This window comes from Copadichromis virginalis, linkage group LG3, assembly GCF_057382275.1.
Source record: "Copadichromis virginalis isolate Kocher_CV1m ecotype Utaka linkage group LG3, C_Virginalis_male_GT1.1, whole genome shotgun sequence".
Taxonomy (NCBI): Eukaryota; Metazoa; Chordata; class Actinopteri; order Cichliformes; family Cichlidae; genus Copadichromis; species Copadichromis virginalis.
Window position 1 is genome coordinate 12,081,991 of NC_140620.1, and position 17,831 is coordinate 12,099,821.

General features: G+C 45.3%; 1 protein-coding gene across 1 annotated transcript; it reads left to right on the forward strand.

Annotated features, from left to right (window-relative positions):
• Window positions 1–1,489: 1,489 nt before the first annotated feature.
• LOC146712805 (serrate RNA effector molecule homolog) lies at window positions 1,490–12,017 on the forward strand. Its single transcript, XM_085443816.1, has 20 exons — window positions 1,490–1,622; window positions 3,590–3,712; window positions 4,179–4,289; window positions 4,377–4,520; window positions 4,607–4,667; window positions 4,753–5,050; window positions 5,125–5,354; window positions 7,035–7,154; window positions 7,235–7,367; window positions 7,456–7,583; window positions 8,381–8,442; window positions 9,052–9,130; window positions 9,235–9,399; window positions 9,528–9,698; window positions 9,778–9,931; window positions 10,230–10,342; window positions 10,945–11,176; window positions 11,261–11,362; window positions 11,484–11,598; window positions 11,682–12,017. Exons 2-20 carry the CDS (start codon window positions 3,594–3,596, stop codon window positions 11,755–11,757), a joined length of 2,613 nt encoding a protein of 870 aa, XP_085299942.1. The 5' UTR covers window positions 1,490–1,622; window positions 3,590–3,593; the 3' UTR covers window positions 11,758–12,017.
• The last annotated feature ends 5,814 nt before the right edge of the window (window positions 12,018–17,831 follow it).

Below are 17,831 nucleotides of genomic sequence, written 5' to 3' on the forward strand. Positions count from 1 at the left end.
CATGAAACTAAACATGTTTGATTTGGCAAACCAAAAGGATTTGTGTCACTTTGGAGAAGAAACACTCCAGAGAAACTTTAAACAAACTAGTGGAGAATCAGTATTAGAATATGATAGAAATCACTTTAAAAGAACCTGAAGATAAATAAGTAGAACTCTAAATAATATTACTTTGAAAACTGAGTAAAAAGCTAAATAAAACACAAAAGAGTGACATAAGGCTACATTTGCCCAATGTGAACGACTAAAATAAAACTTTATAGATCTGATCAGAAGCCATTGTTGCTTTTGTTCAACAGTGCAGAGTATGTGAGGCATCATCTACAGGAGTCGACTGAACAGTGAAATGCTGTTATGACCTGTTTATAAGTCCTCATTTCTCAGTTTGCACATCCCCGACTCCTCTTCCTCCCTCTCATTAGAGATGAGAGCTAAATAGCTGAGGAAGAAACAGGAAGGAGAGACAACAGATTTTGATCACACTGAGAAATCCTCCGCTCAAAGCTACACTATAAAAGTGATGTCTGGATTTATGATCTAAGATGTTTGGATGCTCATGATATTTTTTTTGCATTAAATATGTTTTTATCATCACTTTAAAGACAGAGAAAAGGTATATGAGTTGCATTACACATTCACTAGAATGCATTATATTTGATTTCTCATTTAAAAAGACTTCAGAGCTCTGTCTGCTTGATCAACGTGGCAGTAAAATGTTGACTTTTATTTCACTTTATTGTCTCCTGTGCTATTGTATACATGTGTTTCTAGTACACATATGTTTGTGTATCTATTTACCAGATCTATCTGTCTGTGTGCTGTAAATAAGTTCACATCATGGCAGCGTGACCGGCATCAGAGTGTCTTTTACTCGCTGATGGAAACAATGACGAGCTGTTTTTTCATTTTATCATCACAGTCAATGTTCACGTGACTCAAACTTGGGTTGGGATGTCATCCATCAGGCCTGATGGTTTGTTTTACACACATCTGGTAGTTTGGCAGCTTAGATTTTTATACTGATGTCTCTAATTATTATTAGGATTGTTGTTTTAATTTTGAAATTTTAAAAAAAAACATGCTGTGATGGGACAATAGAGAGGAATTGACAAACTCTGCTAAGTAAAACAATCAACCCTAACCTGATCGTCATTCACGAATTAGAAGAGGTGAAAATGTTTTCACATATTTATTATCTCTTAAACTCAGTTGATCTCAGTGAGGTTCTTGGAGATTTGGATAGAAAGGGGTGACATGTTGCAGGAAAGCAGAAAATGTCATAATGTTGGAGTATTTAAAAAACTTTAAATTTTGTGCTGTTAAAATTTTAACTGAAGTTCAATGGCACAGCTGGCCAAATACAATTCTCGCGGAAAACAAAGAAGAGTTCTCAGCTTCCTAGAAGTGAAGATAAAACGCCACGACCCCTTTATTTCAACGAGTGTGTGTATTTACCCAGTCTGACCTCGAGGCGGCGCATTGTCATTGGACAGACGAGCGGTAGTGACAGGAAGCGGAATTGTCGTTGGATCATTGTGCTCTTGGAGCTGGCGGCGGGATAACTGTGCGGCTGCTGGTAGCTGTGACGGGCTTGTTTCTGAGTTTAAAACAACAAATCTCAGGTAAGAAAAACACCTTAAACTCAAAAATACGCACAGATAAAGTAGCGGGGCCGAAGCGGAGGGATACATCTCTGTGAACAGGTTCATCTGGCTCCGTGCTAACGAGCTAATTAGCAGCTGTTAGCTTCGTTAGCTATGAAATGCTATATGCTGCTAATGGTAGCGTTTGATTTGTCTTAGTGAAAACTTTTAAACCCTTAATATTTGCGTCTCCTAACGATCTGGGGCTGCCGGGAGTTTGCGACGAGCCTGTCCTTAAATTAAAAGCTTTTAAAGAACTCAAGGACAGGAGCTAGCAGGCTAATTAGCAGCCAATGTATCAGTGAGGAGTCACATAAACAAACAGAGTTTATAATAAATATTTCAAGATAAACTGTGAAAGAGCAGCGATGTTTAAGCTGATACACACTGCTGCTTATGTGCTTTTATATTAGCAGAAGTGGAAGAGGGCATAAGAATGATTGTTAAGCAGAGGGGCGTTTCAGCTAAGGATGTTTATTTCCTCAGTAATGTTGATTTTCCTATCTCAGTCTTTCTGTGAGAGCAACAGACCGGTCAGGCTCTGTGGTTTCTCATTCAAGATCTCCTGCACGTCTCAGGAAAATTTGTAAAACCTGAAGCTAAAGTAAGAACATTAAACATTGAACCTCTTAGAATTCTACACAACGTGAATTGCATGAAAAGCACGTCAGTGAGTGAAGTAAACATATCAGCGCAGAAGCGGAGTTTGAATTAATATTTATAAATGGAAAATGGCCTGTATTTGTATAGCGCTTTATTTAGTCCCTAAGGACCCCAAAGCGCTTTACACATCTAGTGTACACCCATTCATGGTAAGCTACATTGTAGCTACAGCCGCCCTGGGGCACATTGACAGAGGCGAGGCTGCCAAACACTGGCGCCACCGGGCCCTCTGACCACCACCAGCAGGCAACGGGTGAAGCGTCTTGTCTTCTTATGACAGCGGAGTTGTGGATATGATGGAGTCTGTCCAGTGCTTTGCTGGAGATTCAGAATATGGTTGAGGGTCTAATACAGAGTCGATGAGTGGTGGCCAAAGTCAAGAGACTAAACTGGATCATTAAATACAATTAAGCAAAATAGAATCAAAATATTTTCTGCTTCAATGCAGCGTTCACATCTGGTGTGAAAGAAAATTAATGCAAATATTGGAAACACAAAGTGACATTCAACAACCTCATTCGACTTTAAAGGAATAGCTGTGAGAGACTGAGGTGACCACCAATCCGAGTGAAGAACTGTTGATTGACATATAACGTGGTTATAATTACACTCACTACTATGTTACATGACAATCAGCTGGATTCTTTACCGTTATTGGTAGAGCTCACTTTTCACTCACTCACCTGAAAGTTTACCATGGGTCCCGCCCACTTCCCATCACCTATAGTTATTTTTCCCCTAATTTCCGGCTTCTGGACAGACTTTCCTCGCTGATAAACACAGTCAGGAACCGTCACAGCAGATGACATTAAAGTAGATCAAAAATCTTCATTTCTGATGTGAAAAATAAAACACAGTTCCTCTGAGTGGCGATGGTTTAGGACATTAAGTGCGTTTATTACCTTCAGCAGAAGGTATTAGGCTACACCCCTGAGAGGATTTCACACACCTTAAGGAGTCAGTGTGGGTTTAGGCGCTTAGAGCGTTAAACCTGCAGGCAGGAGGTGATGGGAGTCAATCTAGTGTGGGAGATTTGTGCTTCTCTTGGTCCTGCGTTGGTGTAAATTTATTGAATTTACAGGTTTTTCAGTCGCCACCTTCAGCCTCACAGAGCCTCTTAATGTGCATTAATTAACTAAACTCTCATAATTCTCTGAATTTATTTAAGGTTTATTTTGACAGTTTGAACAATTATTTATTTAAACACCTTCATACTTGGTGATTTAAAGTTGCTGAATGATGCAGAAAGAATCCCTGATGTCAATATCTGTTTGCTCCTTTAGACCGATGGGAGACAGCGATGACGATTTGGATCGGAGGAGGCGGGACAAGTTCAGGCGGGAACGCAGCGACATGGAAAGGTCACGAGAGCGCGAGGAGAGGAGGAGAGACGACTGGCCCGACAGGTGGGAGCTGGTGACCATTCCGATCGTTAAGTTATTCGTTTTTAATCCGGAGAGAAAGATCTGACGAGCCGACGCATCTGACAGTCAGAGTTCAGCCTAAACCTACAGAGGCTCATTTACTGCATCAAACTGCTGCAGAGCTGCTGTCACAGAGAGGCAGCTGCTGCCATCTAGTGGCATAGATGTAGTAGTGCAGTGATGTGGTCCTTTGTTTAACATTGAAAAGTTTCCCACACAGCTGTATTCTTTATGCACGCCGTACTTATCCCTAATCACATCTGACACATTTGTTTCAGAGTTCATACAGTTTGTTATCCAGCTGTAAACATCTGTCCTAACATCAGCGTATGAATGAGACATGTTATTGGAAACTGAGTCGTCAGGATTTATTATGGCTGAAGAAAGTCGCCGACTTCATCCCGACAGGTTTGTCCACTGTGTGATGTCAGCTCTCTGTTTGTTTCAGGGACTGGGACCGTGGCCGCGAGCGGAGGCGGGACTATGACCGCGGCCGCAGAGAGAGGTTTTCTCCGCCCAGACACATCAGCCCTCAGCACAAACGCATGAGGAGAGAATGGTGAGGCCTGTGTGAGAGAAGCAGCTGCAGACTTCAGGTTCTGCTCCGTGTTCCTGCTGTGGTTAATAATTCTCGTTTCACCCTCAGGGACGACCACAGGGGGGAGCCGTACCGCTACGACCTGCCATACGGAGGCGGCGGGGCTCCATTTCCAGGGGCGGGGCCTCAGGGCTGGCACCCAGATTTTCCTCACCTTCACCCACATCATGGAGGCCACCCTCTGCAGGGCAGGTGAGCTCAGTCAGAATCATTTCTGCCCCCTAGTGGCTCCAACAGTTTTCACCTGGATTATTTATTACCTGAGTTTTGTGTCTCAGGTTGGGGATGGTGGATCCAGACCTCCCTCCTCCCGGTCCTCCTACCATGAGGAGCTTTAAGGTGGGTCTCTGATTTAAAAAAATAAGGAGGCATCAAAGCGTCTGTTTGGCGAGGTTATGACATCACGTCTGTGATGCGTTTGCAGGAGTTCCTGTTGAACATGGAGGACAGCGTGGACGAGACGGAGTCCGTGAAGCGCTACAACCAGTACAAGCTGGACTTCAGGCGGCAGCAGCTGCAGGACTTCTTCCTCCAGCACAAAGAGCAGGAGTGGTTCCGCTCCAAGTACCACCCCGATGACATCGCCACGAGGAAGGCAGAGTCTCTGGCCGCCCTCAAAACCCGACTCGGCGTCTTCCTCTTCCTCATGGACAACAACTGGCTGGACAACGTATCGCTCGACATGGACCACGCCCCTGCCATCATTAAACTCCTCGATGCAGGTAAACTGGACAGGAAGTGAAGTGAGACGGGGTTTGTGTGTAATAAAGTCTTTAACCTGTGTGTCTCTGTGCAGCTGTGATAAAGATGGAGGGAGGAACCGATTTTGACCTGCAGGTCCTCGAGGTTCAGGTGAATGCAGCAGGAGCCGGTGGAGATGCGAGCGGAGGAGGAGGTGTAGGCGAGAAGAGTCAGGCAGATCCCAGCGGAGGAAGCGTGGGTGGTCAGACCAGCTCAGAGGCGACTGTAACTCAGACGAAGGAGACGGCGAGCGGTGACGCGGGCGATAACAAAGACACAGAGAAGGTGACGTCTTCGAATATCCTCAGCATTGTTCCCTCTAAGCTGCGCGCGTGCGCACTGCTGGCACGGTCTCTGCGCACAAAAAAAATCTAACCTGAATTGAAATTAAAATTAAAACGTTAACAATTCTGTTTTGCAGTGTTAGTCAGTGAGTGACTGGCTGCTCCTGTATGGGATTAGAACGATGCCACCTTATCCCATAGTCCAGCCAATAATGCGATTCACATTCGTATATACGCAGCTAATCAACGTGGTCGACAGGTTATGACAGCGTCCTTATGTGCCGACACTGGTGTTTTAGCAAAGCGGCTGATGTGGAGTGAAGCCACGTTAATGACAACGTGAACAACCATTGGAGATGTGAGCAGGACAGACGGAACAATAGACGGAAACAGTTTGGACTTTATACCAGTTTTTAAATTGTGTTGATCGGCCACGTAAAACCAGAGTTATGATAAAATATCTGCAATGTTTGTTTTTCTTCCTGAATACTGTCGTTGTTTATATTTACTGCGGGAGAAACGGTAAAAACAGCGTTTTATAAGGAAAACGCTGGAAAGCGTGTGAGCAAAAACAAAAACAAAACCCACCCTTTCCTATTGGTGGAAAAATGTACCATGTCGACCAATCAAAAATTGATATGGCAACGTGGCATCTAGTTGTTAAGAAACGGGGGAAGTTTTAGGAGTGACGGCGGTGCTTTGAGATGTGAGAGATTTGAGACGTTTAGCGCAAATCTTGTGTAGTTAGTGTGTAGTGTAGTCAATAGTTTTGTTGTGTGTGTCAGAACAATGAGGCGACTGCTGAATGTTACAGGTGTTACAGCAGTGATACAGCTCCTGTTGTCAGGCCTGCAGGTATCAGGCTGTTGTTCTCCTTCATCTCATAGTGGACAGAAATTATTTTTTGGAGCGGCACAAACAATTTGTGTGGCATCAGATTTGATGCAGAACAGCTGATTATTCTGTAAATAGTTTGAAATGTTTATTTAAAAAACGCCTTGGCTGCTTTTTTAGTTAAACAGCTGCAAAAAACTTATTGTTATTGTTGTTATTTGCAAAACTCAGCTACTTTTTTGAAGAAGTAACTATATAATTAATTGCTCAACATTGGTCTTTATTTACTGTATTTTGCAGACAGAGTTACAGACTCTCTCCCAGACTCAGACTCATGATACAAGTCAGAGCTGTAAAAGTTGTGTTTTCAAAATTGGAGTTCAAGTTATTTTTACTTCCAATAGTGTTAACATGCTACAGGTCATGAACAAGATCTTTTTAAATTTTCATTGTAAGTGGGCTAAAGCAGTTAATTAAAAGTAGTCTAATGTAAATGTTGTAATTAGATTATTTTAATAAACCAAGTAACTTGGATGGATTCGATGCTGGCGTGACCACAGTGCACACGTCTGCTGTTGCTCACAGTGGTCCAAGGGACGCTCAGGGAGTTTGTGTGTTCGCTCAGACACGTGAAAAATTAGAGGGAACATTGATCCTCAGTTTACTGAACTGGACCCAGTCTCTTCCTGTCTGGGTCACATGACTTATTGAATTATTAACTACTGTAGAGAAGAAACAGGTCACGGGTTGAGTGACAGTCTGTTCAGTGTTACGTTAAATAATCACATCCTGACACACAACGGCGTTCAGACTGACCTTAACCATCCTATTTTCTTTCCTCTTTCAGGACTCAGCCGACGCCAAGCGTAACGGGAAGAAGGAGAAGGACGACGACGAGGAGGAGGAGGAGGAGGAAGAGGAGAAGAAAGAAGAAGAAGATGAGGAAGAAGACAAGAAGACCAAGAAAGTGAGTCGTTTGTCTTTTGTCGCTGATGCTGATGGTCCTTAATGTTACATCGCATTGTTAATCCCTCCTCTTTCTCTCAGGGCAGGAAGAGGAAACGCAGCCTCTCTGCTGACAGCGGCGAGGGCAGTGCCTCCGACTCTGACTCCTCCCACTCTGATGGAGAGAAGGATGAGGACGAGGAGAAGGAGGAAGAGGAGGATGACGGAGAGGATGGTATTTATTTTAAACTCTTTTTTTGAACTCTGAAATGTTGAAACACTTCTCAGACTTCAGTCTGAAGTGTTTTGCTGGTTTGTTTCAGAGCGTCGTAAAGAGCGAGGGAAAGAGAGGGAGAAGGAGGCTCCACCCAAGCCCCGCCCCCTCCACCTCACCACCTCCCTATTCATCAGGAGCATCCCGCCAGAGGTGTCCAAGGATGAGATCACAGCTGTAAGAAAACATGCCTTTACAGGGTGAAGCAGTTGTTGCTAAACTCAGACTAACATTTGAGGAACTGCAGCTCATTTTTCAAACCTATAGGTTGGCACTGTTTAGGCTCCTCCCTCCAGAGAGTAGGACGTTATTAAAATAAGTTTGGACAAGTAAATAATGACAAACCAACAAAGGAGGAAGGTTTTTAATTATAGTCGGAATTCAGCAAGAAAAATTAGGCTGTTTTTAATGAACCAGCTCTGCAATGTGTTCATGCTCCCTGGGAGAAATCTGACCATTTAAAACAAAACTGTGCAGAACTATGAAATACTGCACCATGAACTGGTTTATTTATTATTTAACTTATAAATAGTTCGAAGTAAAATATCATTTTTACCCAGAACATTTTTTTTAGCTCAGAAACTTTCTTTGTTTGTGGTGTTGAAGCTGAAAGCTGTGATTTTGACTTACACATATGTGAACATCACATTTTGGGTTATTTAGACTAAAATACTCAATTTTGCTCTACAAGGGCCTGATATCCACTTACGAGGACTTTATACTGCCACTGTTCTATTGAAATTTTAAACGTATATCCTCATACGTGGCTCTTATTGTTCTTAGAAACAAAAATCAGGTAAAAAGAAAATCTGGTAATTCTTTGTTTTTACATTCATCAGGTCCCAATGTGCCCAGATATCAAAGAGGAATTAAAAATGCATGTCATGGAAGAGTTCGGGTCTTAGGAGGTTCAAGTTAGAACACACCTGTGCACATCACCTGGCTCTCTGCTAACCTCCTTCATGTGTTTGCAGCTGTGTCACAGATACTCAGGCTTCCTGCGGGTGGCGCTGTCGGACCCTCAGCCCGAGAGGAGGTGAGAACAAAAAAGTGCAGTCGCGACACCTGCATCAGCTCCTCCCAGCTTCATCTGCCATTAAAGGACTGATATGTAAAGTGTAGCAGATTGTTTAGTTGTTTATAAATAAACCAGACATATATATATATATGTATATAAGATAGGACATCAAACACCGTGTATTCTTATCAATGCATGAAACATGCAAGTTTATAATCTGTTGTCCTTCAGTAAAACGTTCCTAGAAAGCGTCATTTCACTTGCCGTTTGCATTTATACAGGAAGTCAGGTCTTTAGCGGCGTCCTCCAAAGAAAAACGATATTCTTCTCTAAGCAGGACGACGCTGTTACTATAGTTCAGGAATCACATGAAGTTTTGTCCTGAAAGCACCAATTTTAATTATTTCTCCAGTAAAATTAGCATTTTCTAGCATGAATATGAACAACAATACAGTTTCACCACTCAACACTGCGTTGCCTATGGATCGAGACGTATTCACGTGTTTAAGGCGCTTTATCTAAGAACTGCCCCGCACCACGCTTCTTTTTTTTATCGAGCGGTTTTAAAAGCATGGATTTGGAAGCGTTGCTCTTTAAACTGAGCTTCAGTAAATATTTGTGCTTCAGGTTCTTCAGGCGCTGCTGGGTGACCTTTGACCGCAGCGTGAACATCAAGGAGACGTGCTGGAACCTGCAGAACATCCGGGTACACACACACACACACACACACACACACACACACACACACACACACACACACACACACTGGTGTGTCATGGGTGATTATAACCTCCTCTATGCTGTCTGCAGCTCAGAGACTGTGAACTCGCTCCGGTGGTGAACAGAGATCTGTGCCGGCGGGTTCGCAGCGTCAACGGTCTGACGCACCACAAGCCGGTGGTGAGGAACGACATCCGACTGTCGGCCCGACTCGTCCACAGCCTGGACCAGAGAGGGGAGCTGTGGACCGGACAGGTGCGGACTTTAAATATGTTCAGGCTCAAGGGTTCAGAGTCAGAAGCACCAGTCAGTCAAACACTATCTGGGCACTGCATTACCCATAACCCCCTCAGGACTGACATCATTCCTCTGTGTGTGTGTAGATGGAGACCAACCCCATCCTGAAGAACATCACAGATTACCTGATAGAGGAAGTCAGCGCAGAGGAGGAGGAGCTCATCGGCGCCTCTGGGTGCAACACCGATGACGCTGGTGACGCCAAGGACCCTGCCTCCTCTGACGTCACCTTGGAGACAGATGATAAGCTACTGAAGGTGGGAGGAGCTTCATGTAGATCAGGCGCTGTCTGCTTCATGTAAGCGTGTATTTACACGTGCGTGTGTGTGTGTACAGGTGCTGGACCGCCTGCTGCTCTACCTGCGTCTGGTTCACTCTGTTGATTATTATAATTTCTGTGAGTATCCCGCCGAGGATGAGATGCCACACCGCTGCGGGCTGATCCACGTTCGAGGACCCCTGCCTGTGGGCAAGATCACCGCAACTGAGGGTACGCACGCGCATACACTGCAGATCAGCCGTTCATGGTATATTTCTAGGAAAACAGGACGTGGTTTCCTAGAAACCAGAGACGCATAAAGTCCTTCTCACCTGTGAATAAGACACACTTACCTGGTTTGTCACAGCAGCCTTGGAACCTTTATGGAAAATTTCGCGGTATGATGATCTGTAACTCGAACACATCACAACGTGTTTTTAGTTTATTTAATCTCAAAACACTTCGAACTACAGCTCCAAATACACGTCTGCAAAGTTGACGTTAGTGTTGCTGTGCTCTGATTGGACAGTGAGTGAACACCAGCGGATGTGCGAGGAGCGCCTGGCTCCGCTGCTCTCGCCCTCTGAGACTCTGAGTGAGGAAGAAGCGACCAGGCTGGGGAAGAAAGACCCGGAACAAGAGGTACGACACACCGCCCGCCAACAGATGTGTCCCACATGTGCAAAAGAAAAAGAAAAAAGTGCTACTTCCTGTTCCTTTCACAATAAAAGCCCTTCATATTATCCAACTACTGACTTTGAGATTATTAGACGACCTCCTGAGCTGCAGCTTATCACAAAACGATTCAGATCAAGTCTTGTCTTTGATTTTACAAGTTCTAATTTTGTTTTCTTAATTATTCCTCATCAACTACAAGAAAATGTTTTGGAAGAAGGAAGTAAATTCTCATAATTACTCATTAAAACAAGAAAAACACATGCAATGTTACCTTTTTATTATTATTATTATTTATTTTTTTGCTGTCAAAATAAAATTAAACATTGTATTGTCGGCGTGTATATCTCCACTTTAAGTGTCGTTAATTCAGGATTGTATTCATAATTCATTTGGCATTTCAGAAATTAAAAGAAACAATAGAGATTTGCAGCTATAGAAGGAATGACCTTTTAACAGCGTACGACCTTTTCATAGAAACCACCATAAACACAGTGTGTACATGTGAGTGTAAACAGTTGTCCCAATGACGAGCTCTCCTCCCTCCTCTGTGTGTCTCACCTGTGCAGGTGGAGAAGTTCCTGTCCTCCAACACTCAGGAGCTCAGCAAAGACAAGTGGCTGTGTCCTCTGAGCGGGAAGAAGTTCAAGGCTCCCGAGTTTGTGCGCAAACACATTCTCAACAAGCACGGCGAGAAGGTCACCGGTGTCCGGCAGGAGGTTGAGTTCTTCAACAACTTCTTGTTGGACGCTAAAAGACCTGCCCTGCCTGAGAACAAGCCCCTCCCACCGCCTTCACCAGGTTGTGCCCCTGGGACTCTGTTTTGCCTTCTATTCACGTTACTTTTTTTTCTTTTCTGATGTGTTTCCTTCTCTCCGCCTTTAGCCGCTCCTCCGGGTTTACCAGGATTTCCCGGACAGTCGCCGCAGCAGCAGAGCCTTCTGGGATATCCGCCTGGAGTCAGACCACCCATGCCCGGTTTCCCAGGTGTATATAAACACAAACATAATAGATTTTAATTAAGTATTTAAAATGAAAAAACCTCAGCTTTGCTTTTTCAGTGCAGTGATGCAGTCGTTTAAGGTGTATGTGTGTGTGGGTGTTTTAGGCGGTGCACTCCACCATCCACCAAACCAGTTTGGAGCTGGGCGGGGTAACTATGACAACTTCAGAGGTCATTTAGGAGGCGGCGGGGGGTTTTCTGGGAAACAGCGAAACAGCAGGTAAAGAACATGCGCCGTGACGACAACACAGTGGAGTGTATGAATCACATCAGTTATCTCACTGTGTGTGTGTTTGTTTGCAGGGGCATGCGAGGCGACCCTCGCTCCATCATCGAGTACAGAGACCTCGACGCTCCGGACGACCTCGACTTCTTTTAAGCACCAGAAGCCCCAAGATTGTTTTTTTTTTTTTTTTTTTAAATAAAACACTTTTTTATTCCTACGTTTCCCATGATGCCGTTCCTCTTCCTCATACCATTATCTTTTTTCCTACATAGGACAAACTGTAGAGCTGTGTGTGTGGGTGTGTGTGTGCGTGGGTGTGTGTCAGCAGGACCAGTGTTACTGTCAGTCATTAGTGATGATGATGATGATGATGCGTGCCACTTTTCCAATAAAGACCAGTACTGAAGGACTGATGAAGGCTCGTGTGCTGCTGTGAGAGGAGCTGCACCCTTTGAAATCTTATTTGGATGTTTCCACAGCAGACAGGCTGATGTAGCTTCAGTGGCTTAAAAGTGAAGATGTAAACACACAAACTTAATAAGTGAGAATTTGTGAAGTTTCTCTCTGTTGCGATGTTACGTTTCAAACCCTTTGAAGTGCCTGTGTGCTCTTGTGTTATGTCCTAGGTCACTGGACAAGGTGCAATACATGGATGATGTCCACACACGGTGACCAACAGCGCACACTCCACTAGTGCAGTTGCATAAGCACAACATATAGATTATGTGCTCAGAGCACCCTGTATGAAATGGAGAGGTGAGGCGTTAATTGAGAGCTAAAACGAAGTGGTGCTAATCTGCTGTGATCAATGTTTTCTACAGTCACTGGTTGTGATATTCTAGTATGTAGTTTATTTATTATACAGTTGTGATAAGTTGAATGCTTAATTATTTTGGTATAACTGAGGCATAAACGGTCCAGTAAACAAACTCAGTATTATTGATTAAACAATACAGTCACAGTGTAATCTTGTGTAGATCAAAGTGGTTTACAAAGTCAAATGTGTGTACACAGCTCTACGAACACGAACAGGCTTCTGTGACAGGCTGGAAACGGAAAAATTTAAAATTTAAACCGCCTACTTTTAAATTCATGAATATTTAAAGCGATTGGTCTACAGATGTGACAGTTTTTGTTTTCCAAGTGTAAAAATGTTCAGGGGAGAGTTGATGCTTATCTCCAAAAGTCCACGGTGAAATAATGGCAGTGAGTCAGGCTTTGGGCTCAGACTCCTCTCACTTAAATAAGTCTAGATCAAAAAGTAATCACCTGTCCTCTTATGATTCCCATAATTATTTTTAACATGCTACTGTGCATGAGTGGCGATGGTGAGGGGGAAAAAAGCACGATGCACACATACTAGGATGGTGGTGTGGTGACTGCAAGCTCAAAAGCTTTACAAGGAAAACCCGACATTGCCATCCTGGGAATTTCACCCATATCTAGTTCAAAACTACAATGATTACCAAGGAGGCACCCAGGTCCGTTATACTTCAGACACACGTGGTTCAGAGCGTCTCACCTCTACACACTTTCACTAAGGTGCAGTCAAACCAGGCGTACGTGGATAACCACCGCACACAGAAGGTCCCATCACCAGGGTTCCCAGTCATGCCCACTTTGGGCTTTCAGCTTCTTAATAAGGAAAACATCCAAAACATGAAAAAAGTCACCCTCTGTAGTTACTGCAAAAACACTGGTTCTCTGCAGCTACAAGAGGACCTCCTGCCAGTGGTGTGACACAAAATTAAGAATTTTCACATTATTCAGAAATAAAATGTACAAAACACAAAATAAACTGCATCTCGAATTTAGAGCAAATGAATGATCTATTTAATCTATTAGTTAAACCGCAGTTGGCAAAAGAATAGATGTTCTGTACTTGAATTAAGGTAAAAAAAAAAAAAAAAAACACTGTTAAAAAATACTCTAGTAAAAGTTGTAGTACTGGTTCAACTTCTTTACTCAAGTAAAAGTACAAAAGTACAGCTCTGAAATGTACTCAAAAAGTAGCTCTTTAGAGGACGTTTCTATTTTTGTGCAAAGCTAACTGAACCTTGTGCTTTATTGACATGATGATAAAATAAGGAACAGCTGTGGTCCACTCTTTCACTCATCCCTGTTCAAGGTGGCAAAGATCACAGGCTGTTAAGTATTGCAGACTGAATTCATTTCCCCTGGCAATCGCTTACTATGTATATCTGTTAGGGGGTGGTAAGTAGGATCCTCATGTATTATCTACAATTTGGTGTATAGTAGGGTGGACGCTGGATGACTATTTTCCCTCTTGTGTTACAGGCCTACACACTGCACTATCTTGTTGTAGCCTTGTTGTTGCTTTTCAATCATTTATGGACTGGCATTGTTTCTTGTTTTATGGTCTTTTTTTTTTTTTTTACTCTTAATTGTTTGTTATATTTTAATCATGCTTTTAAAAGGGGTTGATTTTCCTTTAGTGGAGGCACAGCCGCTTGTTGCGGTGGGCTACGCACTGTCACAGAGAGTAAAATGACTCATCCTACAGAAATTACTATCTCAGGTTTACTAGTACTATCACACCAGTGAACATCCAGGGTTTGGACATTGAAACAGTGGAGTACAACAAATACCTGGATGTTCACCTCTATAACAAACTGGACTGGTCCACAAACACAAATGCATTCTGAAAAAAGGGTCTAAGCTGTCTCCACCTGCTACGACGGCTGAGATCTTTCGGGGTGAACAGGACTCTCCGAAGGACATTTTACGACACTGTGGTGGTGTCTGCTATTTTCTATGCTATGGTCTGCTGGAGTGGTAGAATGGCAGAGAGGGACAGGCTTAGGGCATCGGGGGATTCCCCAGGAGCATCTTCCTTGGAAGGCTCAACCCAGGGTAGCGGTCATGTCCAATAAGGGGCTCTGTTGGCTCTTAGGTGACGGTCTCCTCGCGGCTGCGTGCAGCGGGGCTAGGGGAGAGTCTGTGCTGATGGACGTGGGTTACTGACCTGGTAGCCTGGCTGCCCCTGGGTGGGTTCGGGATGGGCATGAGGTTCTTGGGCACTCCGTCTCTGGGTTGGGGCCCTGGCTGGGTCTTGGGGGCTTGGGTACTGGTTGGTGTGCTGCCGGGGTTACAGGGAGGCTGTTACATCTTGCAGGAGCTTTCCACTCTTCAGGAACTCTCTGCAGGAGGGGGAGATACAGGAGAGGTGAAGGAAGATCTCAGCCTGGGCGTCTATTGTCTTATGTAGTCTGGAAGATGAGTGGATGGCGGGGTGGGTGCAGTTTTCTCTGTGGTGGGGTCAGGTGGGCTGTCCCGGGCTCTGTGGGGCCGGGCGACGCTGCTGCACTGGGCCCCGGTCCGGATGGGCCTGGGCCCCCTTTCCCTGGCGGGTTGCAGAGTATGGGGGTGCCTACTGGGGTCAGCGGGGGAGCTGGCCCCAGGGAGGGGTCACTTGCCCCTCCCTTCCTTCCCTCCCAATCTCCCGCTGCCTCCCTCTTCCCGTTCCACCACAATCACCCACACATGCAAGGCCTTGGGGTAAAGGTGTGTCACCGGGGTGCAGGGGAGGCATCCCCCCCTCTGTCCCCTTCTGGCTGCCTCTGCCTCAATTTTATCCCACAACTTAGACATTCACATTACTCACACTCTCATTACACATACATATAGGATCTTGGGGGTGGGCACGCTACACGGCATCCAGAAGACCATCAGGGTGTACACCTCACCCCTGGTGTCGTTGCCCACCTCTCAATTTTAAATACACGTAGACATTGAGGGCTAGCAGGAGGGACTATGCGCTTACCTGCTGCTCTCTGGCAGGTAGCGCCATGCCCTCCTGGGTTTTAAATGCACCTTAGAACACACATGCATCAACACTACAATGAGCGGGTGGAGGGAGGTTTGGAGTCTTCTCACACCCCCATTCTCTGCGGCCTTTTGGAGCCGGGGGGGGGGGGGGGGGGGGCGGGAGGAGGAGTTGGCCATCCGACTGGGGTCTCGAATGTGGGGCCTCCCTGCTGCTGTGGAGTCGGGGCGGTCTGCCTCCCCCCACCGCAGGGAAAAGGGTAACACCACCTGGGTCTGGGTGCAGTTCCCCCCTCCAGGGGCAACGGTACCTAGACCCGGTTCGTAGAGTACGCTTGGGGAGTGTGATTGTGCGTACAGCGTCTCTATGTCTGTCTCCACGTTGGTTGAGTGTGGAGTAATTGCATATGAGAGCATGAGGGTGGGAATGGATGTTTGTATCTGTGTGTGCCTGTATGTCTGTGTCTATATGTCAGGTTGGGTATCAGACGCCACCTCTCTGGGGACACCTCAGGCCCTCCAAGGTTTGGAGGCCTATCTCCCCCCACCACCACTTCCCTGCCAGTGGCGGACTCCCTCAGGTGTCGGTGCGTTGGTGGTTCTTTGTGTCTGGGGGTGGGTGTCCAGGTACACACCGGCTCACTCCTTGGTGGCTGCTTATCGTGGCCTGGAGCCTGGGGCTCGGTCATTCTGGCAGAGCTGTTTGCCGGCGGAGCTCCCGGGCGCGTCACTGCAACTCCCCCTGGCTTCTGCTCCGCGGCTGCTGAGTGACCCCTCATCTGGGACTCTCCTCAGCTCTTTCTGGGACAGTGGCGCGGCTGCCCCTCTGTTGGTCTTCCTTGGTCTCTTGTGTTCTGGGGGCCTCTGGATGCCTGGAGCCTTGATCTCCTCCATTCCTGCTTCATGCCCTGGATGACAGGGCTGTGGCCAACTCAGTATTCTTCGTCCTCCAAACACGACGAGTTGAGTTTATACCAAAAAGTTCTACTTTGGTTTCATCTGACCACATGACATTCTCCCAATCCTCTGCTGTATCATCCATGTGCTCTCTGGCAAACTTCAGACGGGCCTGGACATGCACTGGCTTCAGCAGCGGAACACGTCTGGCACTGCGGGATTTGATTCCCTGCCGTTGTAGTGTGTTACTGATGGTGACCTTTGTTACTTTGGTCCCAGCTCTCTGCAGGTCATTCACCAGCTCCCCCCGTGTGGTTCTGGGATCTTTGCTCACCGTTCTCATGATCATTTTGACCCCACGGGATGAGATCTTGCGTGGAGCCCCAGATCGAGGGAGATTATCAGTGGTCTTGTATGTCTTCCATTTTCTGATGATTGCTCCCACAGTTGATTTTTTCACACCAAGCTGCTTGCCTATTGTAGATTCACTCTTCCCAGTCTGGTGCAGGTCTACAATACTTTTCCTGGTGTCCTTCGAAAGCTCTTTGGTCTTGGCCATGGCGGAGTTTGGATTCTGACTGTTTGAGGCTGTGGACAGGTGTCTTTTATACAGATGATGAGTTCAAACAGGTGCCATTCATACAGGTAACGAGTGGGGGACAGAAAAGCTTCTTACAGAAGACGTTACAGGTCTGTGAGAGCCAGAGATTTTCCTTGTTTGAGGTGACCAAATACTTATTTTCCACCCTGATTTACGAATAAATTCTTTACAAATCCTACCATGTAGATTCATGGATTTTTTTTCCACATTCTGTCTCTCACAGTTGAAGTGTACCTCTGGTGCAAATTACTGACCTCTGTCATCATTTTAAGTGGGGGAACCTGCACAATCGGTGGCTGACTAAATACTTTTTTGCCCCACTGTATCATTGTGATGTTGTTTACTCTATTGCTCTCCTTTTCTTCTGCCTGTTATCTATTGTTAGCTAGTTTATTGTGATGGTGTTGTTTTTATTATGCTGATCTTTGTTGTTTGTTTTCTCTTCTGGTTTTTTATCTCCATACAGGTGATCCAGGTGTTTTGTTTGTCTTTCTTTTTTTTCTTCCCCCGTTTCTCACCATCTCTTCTCCCCTCTATCTTTCCTTCTCTCCCTCTCTGTCTTTCATCCTTTCTCCCTGTCCTATCCCCCAGTCATGTCTGTCTCGTCTTTAAAAAAACGAAAATAAAATAAATACATAATTATAATAAAGGTCATCCATCCATCCATTCGCTTCCGCTTATCCTTTTCAGGGTCGCGGGGGGCGCTGGAGCCTATCCCAGCTGTCATAGGGCGAAAGGCGAGGTACACCCTGGACAGGTCGCCAGTCTGTCAAATGGACCAATATGGACCATGATGATCCACTTGGTAAAGTAAATCCACTTGGCATCTTTCTTGGCCGTCAGACAACAATTCTGATGGCTCAAGATCCAAACGGGACAGGCAAAAAGGAAAAAAAGGAATGGCAGAGAGGGATGGGGATACTTGATAAACTGGTCAGGAGGG